The sequence below is a fragment of the Nipponia nippon genome, unplaced genomic scaffold (assembly GCF_047370975.1).
Source record: "Nipponia nippon isolate SJK-2023a ecotype South Korea unplaced genomic scaffold, ASM4737097v1 scaffold_36, whole genome shotgun sequence".
In the NCBI taxonomy this organism is placed as follows: domain Eukaryota; kingdom Metazoa; phylum Chordata; class Aves; order Pelecaniformes; family Threskiornithidae; genus Nipponia; species Nipponia nippon.
In genome coordinates, this window is record NW_028262354.1 from 2149112 (window position 1) to 2161363 (window position 12252).

The 12252-nt window shown below is 58.4% G+C and overlaps 2 protein-coding genes across 9 annotated transcripts; both read right to left on the reverse strand.

Moving 5' to 3' along the window:
* Positions 1-2452: 2452 nt before the first annotated feature.
* CD48 (CD48 molecule) lies at positions 2453-5187 on the reverse strand. Of its 3 annotated transcripts, none has more exons than XM_087772401.1 (4): positions 4720-5187; positions 3891-4144; positions 3548-3811; positions 2453-3272 (listed from the first exon to the last, which is right to left on the reverse strand). In XM_087772401.1, the coding sequence occupies exons 1-4, from the start codon at positions 4779-4781 to the stop codon at positions 3184-3186; spliced, it is 669 nt and encodes a 222-aa protein (XP_087628527.1). In that variant the 5' UTR covers positions 4782-5187; the 3' UTR covers positions 2453-3183. The 3 variants fall into 3 exon arrangements, with proteins under 3 accessions (XP_087628527.1, XP_087628525.1, XP_087628526.1); XM_087772399.1 differs by having other exon boundaries at positions 3891-4211; positions 4720-5175; XM_087772400.1 differs by having other exon boundaries at positions 3891-4208; positions 4720-5168.
* A 1754-nt stretch (positions 5188-6941) lies between these two features.
* On the reverse strand, positions 6942-12247 carry LOC104022806 (natural killer cell receptor 2B4-like). 6 transcript variants are annotated; one of them, XM_087772357.1, is made up of 9 exons: positions 12114-12247; positions 9504-9827; positions 9154-9432; positions 8713-8835; positions 8152-8216; positions 7959-8024; positions 7757-7822; positions 7560-7619; positions 6942-7457 (listed from the first exon to the last, which is right to left on the reverse strand). In XM_087772357.1, the coding sequence occupies exons 1-9, from the start codon at positions 12196-12198 to the stop codon at positions 7383-7385; spliced, it is 1143 nt and encodes a 380-aa protein (XP_087628483.1). In that variant the 5' UTR covers positions 12199-12247; the 3' UTR covers positions 6942-7382. The 6 variants fall into 6 exon arrangements, with proteins under 6 accessions (XP_087628483.1, XP_087628481.1, XP_087628479.1 ...); XM_087772355.1 differs by having other exon boundaries at positions 7757-7825; XM_087772353.1 differs by having other exon boundaries at positions 7757-7825; positions 12063-12214.
* Positions 12248-12252: the final 5 nt, after the last annotated feature.

The following is a 12252-nucleotide window of genomic DNA, read 5'->3' on the forward strand; positions in this document are numbered from 1 at the left end:
GAAGAAAGCAGAACATCAATTTATAGTTTGTACGAGAACTGCATCATCCCGCTACGGGTTCTTAACCTGACCCCCAGAAGAAGAGGAAACAACAATCAAGAAAGTCATTTCATGTACGGTAACAGCTTCCTGGGGCTGTACAGAGCCTTCAAACCCTGCTGCCGCAGCGGAGGTGGGCAGCTGCTCCTCCCACACAGCACCATCACGACTGCTAACGCTCGATCCCAGTGCCACAGAGCTGGAACCCGGCACAAAGCTCACCCAGAGAGCTGGCATCCACTGGTGCTCACAGCCACGATGCCCACCTGTGCAGGAAGGCCCCAAATATTCTGGGATTAACCCATAGCCCTGCTTTGGGCTTCGTGGGATCTGCAGCAAGGAGGAGCATGGGTGGTCTTTAAAAACTCACCGAGGAAAAGCCCAATCCTTGTTCTCAGGCTGAGGGTGCAGGGAGGTGATCTGGACTTCAGTTTGCTCCCGTTCAATGCCATCCCCATGGCCAGTGCTCGGGGATGGGGACGGCCCCCCCTCCTGGGTCCCCCCCACGTGGGGATGGAGCGGGGACCGCAGCCTCCTGCGGTCATCGGAGAGCCGGGGATGGGGAGCGTGGGGAAAACACCGCTCACTTGTTCCGCTGCTGGAAAGGGGCGGGAAAAGTTTGGTTGTTTCTGTGTTTTTAGTGGAATGAATTATTCACCTCCGTCGGTGTTCGGCCCGTGCCGCTTTACAATGGAAGAAGGGTTTTTTCCTATTGCTTTCTTCAAATATTTGTTGCTTTTTCTGGTTTTCAGAGGAAAGCAGAGGCGACAGTGTGAAGCAGGAATTCCTCTGCTGTTTTAAACCAAATTTGAGTGCCACAAGGAAATAAAGGGTGAACTTCCATCCCACTGCTTTTCAGCAGAGCCAGGCCCCAAGACCTCCATGAGTTTTGTTGCCAATAAATTATTTCTAATGACAAAAAGCCTAAAACCACACTAAACCACCCCAGCATCCTGCTAAGCTGCTTCTTCCCGCTCGGAAAGCATCTGGCCGAGAAGAAAAAAAAAACAAAAAACCCAAGCTATTTCCCAATAATCAGCAGTTCACAGAAGGGAAGAACTCAGCAGAGGCGTAAAAAGAAAGGCTGAGTAAGAGCAGTAGGAAGGGACTCGGCTCCTTTTCTCACCGCACACACGCGAGGAGCTTTGGCTTAGCCGAAACGTAGCGGTGGTTCCTAGTGGAGACAGCCAGCTCCCGGACCGAGCGCTTGGCCACATGACGGAGGGGCAAAAACATTGCCTCGGGGTATTTTGCAGAGCAGCAAGCTGCCCCGGCACAAATCCCACCCGAAGAGCCGGTGGTCAGGAAGGTCTCCGGTGGATGGGCTCCACCAGCTCGGCCCCGCAGGCAGGGCAGCAGGATGGTCCCCAGCCCTCCCCTCGCCATGGATGGGTGCCCCACGCTTGGGTGCAGGCTGTGCCACCATGGAGAAGGCCATTGACCACAACCTGGTCCAGGAAAGCCGTAAAACTCCCAATGTCACCCATGGGGCACTACCACAGCAGCGTGCCCCAGGCTGGGCTGGCACCGGCCAGGAGAAATGGGGAAAAATTATTTAACAAGCAAAACCATCAAGAAAAAAATCCTTCCAGGAAGCACCTGGGGGCACAAAAAACATGCAGGCAGTCAGAGAAAAGCCTCCTTTAACCAAAAATAATGATCCTAAATGCCTTTACTTTCCCAGTCAGCTTAGGCTGAAGTCTCCAGGCTGGAAAGATGACTGAGGCACGGCACCGGGCTCCGTATTTATTCGTCGCAGGAGGTTTTATAACGATGCTGGTGCTCAGCGGTCATCCTGGATTTTGTTAGAGGTAGAAGAGTCCCAAACCTCCATATGGGAATGGACCAAGACACAAGCAAATATTGTCAAGGGGGGGATTTCTGCGAAAATATACATTGGCGCTAAAACCATCAGCCACCCAGCAGGAATTACCCCGAGCCGCTCATTAGACCCGGGGAGCTGGAACAACTTGTGCTCGTTACTGATTTTTGAAACGAGCCAGTGCAGTCCCTGTTGACCCTTTGATGAATCTGGCCGTAGGAGTCTTTGCTTAAAGATGGCTCTGGAAAGTGATGCCTCTTGGGTTTTGTGGAGGGTAGAGCCCAGTTCTCCCCTTTCTTGGCCTGGCTTGCTGGAGCTGGCAGGAGCAGCAGCATCCCAGGGCTGCGGTGGCCCTGAGACATGTCCCCATCCCTCCCTGCAGGCTGAGGGACCTTCTCCATCACAAGACACATCCTCCCACCCCAATGGGCCCGTGTTCCACTATCCGTCGGGACAACTGTGGAAGGTCTCCTGTCCCCAGCAAGGGTGTTGGGAGGGGAAACACAGCTCCTTCCATCATCACCCCCGTCCCCAAGCACCTGCTGTGGCCGACCCCAGCCCAGAAGAGAATGCAGAAGAGACACCTAAAAATGTGGTGTTTAAAGTTAATTTAATGAATATGAAGGTAATTTTGAAGGCAGAGCCCGTACTCGCCCTGCCAAGCCCCTGCAAAGAAACCCCAAGGTGCTGTTTTAGCTCTGCCCCCTCGAGATGCTCTGGTGTTCCAGACCTGGAGGCTGGGCAGTAGCCAGCTGCACCCATGCTGGTGTCACTGGTTTCACCATGCACTGTCCTGCACTGTCACCCTGCTCATCGGTCCCGTGAAGGGCATCGCTGACAGCAGGCAATGGCCGAGGACCCCCAAGGTCACGGGGAGCCCTGGGAAAGGCCCAGACTGGTTCTGCCTGCAGATCATCTCAGGGCCAGGGAAGAGGAGGGTTTCCAAGCAGTTAACCATGAATTTAGCAATTTAGATTGCCAGTGTATTCAAAACACCATTGCAACAGGCTTCATCCCTATTTTGCTGAGATCTGGAGAACATGAACTCTGATTAAAGCAAAGCAGAAAAGGTGAGGAGGGAAACTGAGGCACGAAGCTGAGCTACCCTGAAGGCAGCGGCAGAGCAGTCAGAGCCTGAGCTGGTGGGAAGCAGGTGGCTGTGGATGAGACCTGGTGTGTGCTGGTGGGACAGACACTGGTTGTAATGGTTCCCTTGAGGAACTGCATCTTTCTGCATCCAGCCGGTTTGGGGACCTCATCCAGGCGCTGGTCCCACGGCGTGGGGTGGTGAGACGAGGAGAGATGTCAACTGCAGAGCGTCCTTAAGCCAGAGTGAGGAGGAGGAGGAGGAGGTGTCCCAGGGCCACCAACACGCTGGTGGTGGTGCAGAATGCAGCAGCGGAGGACTCACCTGGAGGCAGAGGGAGACCCAGGGCGTTTGGAGGGCTGTGGGCTGGCCGGCCCTGGCAGGGGACCCCCCGACCCCCTCCCCAGGGGGAGTCCTGCCACCCACCAGCCCACGGCACAGGGGGAAAAGGGACTGATCCACGGGCCACCTCCAGCCTTGCAGGGACCCGCTGTCCTCAGGGTCACTGCCGCTGCTCCGGGGACCCTCCAAAGCCGAGGCCACCTTGCAGCCCATCCCACACGAGTTTTGCCATCTCATGTGTGCATAGCAGGCAGTACCTGTCCAGGAGCAGGGGTGCCTGTAGGTCAGTGTGGCATTGTTGGAGGAAACAGGGTTGCTGACTTTGCAGATGTAGGCTTCTATCGAGGGGTCGAAGGAGACATGCCACTCAGAGGTACCCGGACCCTGCAGTGGGGGTTTGCTGAGGCGGATCCACTCATAGGTCACCCCTTCAAGCCCCACCGAGCATTCCAGCATGGCATCGCACAAGGGTGAGCCACCCCTGATCACTTTGGCATTCACAGTGGGCTTCGGAACCAGATCTGCAAGAGGCAGCGGGATGTCACAGCCTCCCTGTCTCCCCATGGGGCACGGGCACAACCCTCCCGTCCCCCAGCTCACCATACACTGTAAGGAGAATGTTTTCAATGTGCTCCTTGCCCACGTCGTCTTCCAGGTACACCCAGTACGTGTTGCTGTCGCTTTTCTGCAGGGAGCTGATTTTTAGGGTGTTGTTGGGGAAGAGCTCCACGCGTCCCTTGTAGGCGCTGTTGGGGTAGTAAACCTTCCCCTTGCTGTCCCGGCTGGCGATCTTCACCGTGTTGTTGCATCGCCAGTGGATTTGGTGGTAGGATTCTTGCTTTTGCAGGCTGGGACTGAGATACACCACCCCGTGAACGGTCCCAACCACTGCCAATGATGGGCTTTGCTGTGACCAGGCTGCTAAGAAAGCGGAGACCGGTGCTGCTTGGCCAGCCAGACGCAGCCCACCCCTCCCTGGCACCCGGCCCTGCTTGGGGACCTTGAATCCTCCCAGACACATGGAAAATGCAAATAACCCATTTGCTCACTAATTCCTAACGCTTCTGCTCTCTCTTGGCCTCGGAGGACAAGACCTACAGTTTGCGGCAGAATTTCTGCCTCCCCCCCCCCGAGCACGAGACCGCTCAGATCCTCCAGTGTTCTTTCGCTTTCATTTTTGGGGTCCTCTCCCCCCTCCAGGCTCACCCAGAGCAGCCCCTCACCCCCAGCTTGGCAATGCCAGGGGCTCCCACGGGAAGGGAGCCAGTGAGTCACACCTCGGGCACCGCGCCGGGATAGGAAAAGCTGGCGAAGAGAGCAGGGATAGGAAGCGTTTACCCACGGGCACATCCCCAGGGTCCCCCACCGTCCCCAAAGCCATCTCCCTGCCAGCCCAGCACCCTCTCCCCAAGGGAACCCGTCGCCGTACCTTGCGTGATGAAGAGGAGGAAGAGCACCGTTGTAAGCCCGACCGCCATCTTGTCTTTGCATCCACACCCAGACCCCGGGGTCAAAATCCCCCCTCGCCAGGCAGCTGCTCACCAAGGACCCCCTCAGTCCCACAGCCCCCTGCCACCGTGCCGAAACCCGGGGCTGGGGGGGCTCTGCAGGGCGGCTCCTCAGCTGGGAGAGCGCATGAACCCACCACCCCACGGAGGTTCCTCCTTTGCTTCCGGGCTGCTCTCTAGATAACCCGCCCAGAGGCTACCATGCAACACCAACGGTTTGCAAGGGGCGTTGGCGAGAACTCACGCAGCAACGCTGAGCCACGGGCCCCCTGAGCCAGCGTTCCCATTTCTCCACTTACAAACCCGGGTCTGCGTCCTTGTCGAGGTCTGGCCCCCGGACGCGCCATCGAGCAGCCCCAGCTTGAGCAGGGACCACTGGCACCAGTATTCGGGGTGTCCCTGTGACCCTGGTACGCAGGTGAGTGGTGTGGTTGGGGAAGAGATGGGCGGGATGATTTGCTGATGCTAAAGCACATGCTGCAGCCAACCAGGGCAGATGCTTAAAACGAAGGATTTTAATTACGGCCTGGATTCCTTCATGAAAGACATCATTTCAGAGCCTTTGTTCGGCACCGGCCAAGGGATGCACGCGGCGGTGAAGCAAGCACAGCCCCCACGTTGGGGGCAAACGGCCACCGGTGTCTTCCCACGCGCCGCCCCGGCTGCGAGCGAGGAGCACGGGGGCTGACCCTGGCCGTGAACAAAGGGGAACGGCGGCACCCGCTGAGCCCTGACCCAGTTTAATTCCAGCCCTGAGTGGTCCCCGTCCATCGGGGAGGAGATCCGATGTCAGCGTGGGGAGACGTTAGTACGAGCACTCCAGCAGCCATGCGATGATGCTGTGGCCGGATCGCTGGCACCAATCTGGTGGCACCGCGGTGCTGAGCACCTGTTGGCTTGTCCCCGTGCCCGATTACACCACGCTGGTAGAAACCAGCAGAGATGGGAAAGCAAACTTCCCTGGCAGGGAGAAAAGTGCTGCCTCAGCGCTCACAGCGAGCACTGCAAATTATCTCCAATATGCAAAAGCAGATCATTAGCATAAATTACAGCGCTGTGATGGAGCATGGCTTCTGCAGGAGCCCAACGCGCTGATGGATGCAGCAGCCCCCAGGCTCCGTGCTGTCGCCTTCAGACGTTTCTGCTCATCAGGAGCGCAGGGAGACGGCGTTTCGGGCTGCAAAGGGCTGAGATGCAGCTCCTGCTTTAGCCCCTGCTCCCAGGCAGCATCCGCAGCCCAGCAAGGACTGCCACCACATCCCCAGCACCCGCACTGAAGGATTTCCATTCCCTCCATCATGCCTGAACTTTTCCCACCAAATTCAGCTGTCCACAGGCCCCCCGCCACTTCTCCATCAATGCCGACTGCCACGTGAGGAGGGGGATGCTCTTACAGTGCAAGAAGTATTTAGCTCACACCTGCACATCGTGAAAAGGAGAGGATGGGCTTGGGATGGTGTAAATCAACCCGACTCCAGCAGCAGTGCCGGCACACCATGCCTGAGCCCCCATCCGCACCAGCCCGGCCCCCTAAATTCCCTCGTTGTGGCAGCCAGACACCCCCTCCCTCCCTGTGCCAGCCTCCCAGCGCAGCTCCCAGTTAATGATCCCAATTAATGCTCGTTTCACAGGGAGCAGCCACAAAGCTATTTTGATCCAGGGACTCGGGCGGGAGGGGAGCGTTGCGGAGCTGCTGCTGCTCCCCATGCTGCCATCAAAGTGCCACATTTCATTTTAATCCCAAAGAAAAGCCCTTGATCTTGCCTTTGGAAAGATCTTTGAAGCTGGAGGCCCTCTTTCTCCACCTCCTTCTCCCAGGGCCACTTGTGCTGTAGGAGCATGGGATAACTTAGATGGGAAGGGACGTGACGGCATCTCCAATCTCAGCTCACCGCGGGGCACCCAGGGCCGTGCCCAGCCCAGCCGGTGCAGGGACTGTCCGAAGCTGATGCCCATGGCCACCCTCTCCCCTACCCGACACACACGGCTGAAACTTTGCAAAGTGCATCTCCATGTGAGACCCCATTCGCTTCAGAGGTTCCCGAGCCACAAACAAGGCAATTCCCACTCCCTCCCTGTGCCCAAGGTACATTTCAGGCTATAAAGAGCCAATGAAGCTAATTAAACAAGCATCACGATTGCCTCATGCAGTTCAGCTTATAATTGCACATAATAAGAAATTCCTGAGGTGTATTGGACCTGTCAAGACCTAAAAAACCCCACAGGATCACACAAAACACACTAAAAAACCCACAGGATCACACAAAACACAGGCACAAAACACAGGCACTAAACACACACGTCACACGTATCCTCTTCCCCCATGATCCTGCCCGTCCAATTTCACATCCATCTCCTCCGAAGACACGTTTCTATCACCGAGTCTTTCCTTCTTCCCTCACAGGAAAGACTCCAAGGCACAGCAGGGGTTTGTATCCTTGGAAAAACCCATGTCTGACCATTTCCATCCCGAGCGAGCCCCTGGCTTTGCCAGGCGGGGCCTTGGTGTTTGCTGGAGGTCTTTGGGTGCTCCAGGAGAAGAGGCTCGTAGGGAAGGGAAGGTCTTGCCAAGGCAGCCAGGGCACTAGAAGTGGTGGCCAACAGGAGCTGGGGGTGAGGCCTGCAACGGGGGGCACCAGGGTCTAGAATCCCCTGTAGGCTGCAAGGAAACGGGTGAGCTTTAGCACACCGCAGGCTCAAAAAGCTGATGAGTGTTGGAGATACCCAGGGCTCATCTCCCCACCGGTCCGGTGCCTGTTACCTCTACATAGGCAGTGGAAACCAAAGCTGGGTCCAGCCTCTTCCTCCTGAGAGAAGGAGACTGTGGAGGAGAGTGAGAACTTGCCCTTAGGCAATGCACGAGCGGGACAGTGAACCCAGCACCCGGTTGACAAACCGAGGGGACGTGGGTTTCTGTGCCGCTGCAGAGAGGCCGGGGTCACAGCAGGACAACCTCACCTTCCTGGTGGGCTGAATTGTAGAGTAGATGGTGCGGCTTTCAGGTTCCTGAGGGCAGACGGGTCCCTGCTAGGGAAAAACAGTCAAGATGTGCAAAGAAAAACAAATTTTGGGCAAAAGGGGTGGTCTTGGCAGGTGCCATAGATGCATCCAGCTTGGGGGCTGCTCCAGTCACCCCCACCAGCACAGGACTTGACCCCACCTGTGTTTTGTTGCTGATGACAGCGTAGATGGTGTTTCCTTCTACGATGGCCCCACTGGTCCCATTCTGGGGGAGAAAGGAAGCCCAGGTTCGTTAAAGGATGCAACCCGGAGTGACAGACATTTCCAAACAGAGGTCCCATCCCTCCAGGCAGCGTGGGGAGGGGACGCCCAGGGACACCCCCGGCACTCACGCAGTTTTGGCTGGTTCGGGCTTTGCCCACCTCCTCGTAGACGGTCAGCATCTGCCCGTCGGGTCCTGGGGGAGTTTGAAGGGCCAATGTAAGGTGGCTGACGTGTTACAGCCCCCAGACTGGGGGGGTTCAGCCCTCAAGCAAAGCAAAGCAAAGCAGTAGGAGAAAGAGGTCCCTTGGCAACTGGGAGGTTTGACTTTGTTGGCACCTGGCAGGGGGTGGGGAAGGATGCTGCAGCTCAGAATAAAATGAATATCCAAACCCAAAGAGTCCTCTAGACCCCATGGGATGAGGCCTCCAGGTTTGGGCACCAATGCTCGGGCTGCTGGGATGCTTCATCTAGCTCACCAACCTGGACCAGCCTGCATCAGCAGGGACAGGCAAAGACTTCGTGCCCTGTGCAGCAGCTGGCAAGGGGGTGACAGTGCCCGGTGGCTTATCCCGCATCAGCCCCAGGAGGAGGGAGAACCCCGGGGCCAGCACGGAGCATGACAGCAGGCAGGAGGAGGGCAGGGGCTGCACAGCCAGAACCCCACGGCCACCCATCCTGTGCGGACAAACCTTCTGAGGAGACCTTTCTTCGCTTTCTCCACCAGTAGCAGGTGACAACGATGGCTACGGCGGTGGCCAGTGCCAGCACCAGGGACACGGCCACTGCCCACCATGGAACAATGTCGAAAAGCCCTGGGGAGGAAGGAGAGGAGAAGGGGGGACCTTCGATGTAGGACAGAGCCTCGAGCCATTTCTAAACACAATATCACAGCCCGCAGAGGATGGACCTGGCCAGGAAACCTCAGTCCAGGTTACATCACCCGTGCTTGGCTATCATGAGCGTGTTTCCTTTCCCAGGAGGGGAAGCTAGGCACATTTTGGTGTCAGTGTGACGTCCTCCACAGTTTCACTGGCCCAGGCAGGGAAATGAAGGGCCCCAAGAGAGGACTAGAAGTGGTGCAGCTTCCACACCCCCTAAATCCTGCTTTTACAAAGCTGAGGGCAAATTACCTGAGGGCACAGGGCCGCAGGCTGCCGAAACGTTGGTACTGGCCGTGCTCCAGCTCACCGGGTTGCTCACGTTGCACTGGCAGACGGTGGGGTCGGCGTCCCCACGGACCCGCAGGTGCAGCCAGGGCTGGTGCTCCAGGGCTCCCAGGGGATGCCCAGGGCAGGACCAGGTGTAGGAGATGCTGCTGGCACTGGGCATGGTGCAGTCCAGCGAGAGGTTGCACCAGCTCTGCTCCCAGTGCAGGACGCGTGCCTCCAGGCGCGGCTGGCGGACAGGCTCTACGGGGACAGAGCCAGTGAGAGGGGATGGGGGGAGAGGGGGACGGGGTGATGGGGACCCGGCTACTCACCCCACACCGACACACGGAAGCACAGGTTGGTAACGTGGCCTGATGTGTCCTCAAAATCTCCCCGATAGACCCCGCTGTCTGCCGTGCTAACAGGGCTGATCCGCAGGGACAGGGTGTCCTGCTGGAAATCCACTCTCCCATAAAAAGGACTCCCGGACAATGTGACATCAGTGTTATTCTTCTCAGCCGTCAGGATCCGGTGCCGGGATCCTGCATCCAGGCTCACTCTCCATTCGACCCTTGCCCACCACTGCGGGGGTTTCTCTGGCTGCAGCCGCAGCGTTCCGTCGGCAGACACGGCTTGTTCCCGGCACGCCGGGGGTCCTAAGGTGGAGAGGGGTGAGCGAGGGACTGTGGCCCTGGGAGAGGCTCCGTGGCTGGGGAGGGGGCATGGCCACTGGAGCCCCCTCATGCCGCAGACCCACAGCTCCCAGCACAGCCCCCCCTGCTCCCCGGGGGTGAGCTCAGCCCGGTTCCCCATCGCCATCCCCATCCTGGGGGCACCCTTCTCTCTGCACCCTCCCAGGCTGGTTGCATGTCTGTCCGCACCCACAGCTCTGGCCACACATTGCAGATGCTCATGCAATATCCTCTGCCCCGCCCAGAGCAGGGATGGTTGCAGGCCCTCTGATCATATTATCTGCTCGCTCATTTGTGCCCCAGCTCCTCCCTTGCCCATCCAGCCTGGGGAACAGCAGGAATTTTGCCCACTGGACCCTTTTTTTTTTTTTAATTTCTGTGCTTGCCTCCCTCTTCTCAGTGCAGCCCCGGATGTTAAGGGCTCTGGCAGAGGCAAGATAAAAAAGCCCCTAAAATAAACAAAGGGCCACGGCCGCCGGGGCTGAGCGTGCATGCAGCCTCGCCGCTTCCTCACGGCTGCGTGTGGTCAGGGCAGCGCCGGGGGCTGCCTCAGCCGTGGGTGGACTTTGCACAGAAAGAGCCCCACACAAACCACCCATCTTGCAGTCCTCGGCAAAGCCTGGCTTGCACAGCCGTCAAGGCAAGCGTCAGCCTCCGGGAGCTTGGCTTAGCTCACCCATTCCGCAGCCCCCAGCAGGGCTTTGCCTCCGTGCAACCGATCTGAACACCAAGCCGTGCTCGGGGGACACCGGCGGAGCCACCAGCTTTGCCATCTCCTGGCGCGGCCAGGGCATCTCAAGCAGCTCTAGCTTGAACCTTGTCTTTGCAAGGCTGCAGGCATGAGGATGCCTGCCCTCACCAAACCCTGGGGTGCAGAGGGGACATCACTATACTCAGCAGATCTAGGAATACGAGAGGCCAGAGCAAGCAAAAGCAGAAGCATCCTCCCCTGGGGAAATGAAGGAGCAGGCTCAGGAGCAGGCACTATTTATCAGTTCCCAGCCCTGATGGCTCACACCTGGGACCAGCGGCTCATTACAAAGGGGGCCCTTCCCACCATTCCAGGCACTAAACAACCTGCAAGAAATAGGGATTATTACTTACTACTGTTTTGCAGGTATTTGGTACTGCAAGAAAGACATGAGGACACCTTAACACCCTGGCTGGTACCACTCCTGGAGCTGCCCCAGAGGAAGGGTGCCGGGGCAGTGGGTGTGCAGAATGGGGGAAGAAACAATGAAAAAATACACCTTGCAGCCTGGAGGCATGATCATAACCTACTGCCTACACCCAGCGTGGGCGCTGGGGCCAGGCCGGCGCAGCATGCTGCGGGTTACCCATGCCAGCACCTGCAGGGAGGTTTTGCAGCTCAGCTGAGCCCATGGTTGCTGCAGGCTCTGTTGCTTCAAGCAAGCAACACCCCATCTTGTGCACCCCGGAGCAGCGAGTGCTCCCCAGCCCTGCACCATCAGGGTGGGCCGTGGGGCTGGGAGATGCCTCTTAGGGTGGCAAGAGAGGGAAGGCGGAGGTGATGCTCGCCTGGTCTCCCCGGGAGCAGGGAAGGGTGGCACGATGGGGAGATGTTCCGGCCACCAAGATGGCCTCCAAACCCGGGCATTTCTCCACTCCCCGCACACAGAAATCACTGTTTTTAGGAAGGAGACCCTCAGCTATCACCAGCTCCGCTGAAATCGTGGGAGAATGGTGCTGCATTTGTTCAGCAGAGAGACCTGGCCTTGAAAAGCTGCATTTCTGGGTGCAGGAAAGGTCAAGGCCGGCTGCGGGGGCGTGGGTGCCGCTTGGGCAGGGAAGTGACTTCTTTTGGACAAGCCCTGCGTGCTGCGGGTAGGAACGCTGCCCACAAAAGGGAACCGGCACTGCATGAGAGCCATCCCCGCTCTATCTACTCTGGGCAGAAGAAGAAGAAAAGCCAAAAAAAAAAAGCCCACCGAGCCCCGCTCCATCTCCCCAGGCACCCCGAGCCCAGCTTGCTGCCCAGGACCCCACCGCCCTCCCCGGTCTGGGTGCCTGTGGATGCCTTCGTGCCAGCAGCACGGCCAGCCTTTCCCCGGCACCCAGCTCCCCAGGCAGGCAGCAGGAACATCTCCCCGTCCATGCATCCCTCCTGCCCTGCCTGCAACCGCTGCCGGCACCAGTGCAGGCAGCAGGGCTCACCCACCACCAGCCTCCCCTCCGTACCATGAGGCTGAGCGAGCTCCCGGCGAGCCCGGCAGCGCGTCCCCTCCTCACCTTGGCCGCTGACCGTGGCCAGCAGCACCAGGCACAGCAGCACCAACCGTGTCGGCGGGCAGCAGGGACCCCCATGCTGGCGCATCTCTGGACGGCACCCGAATGAGCTCCCTGCAGCCTGAGAGGTGCAAAACTCCTC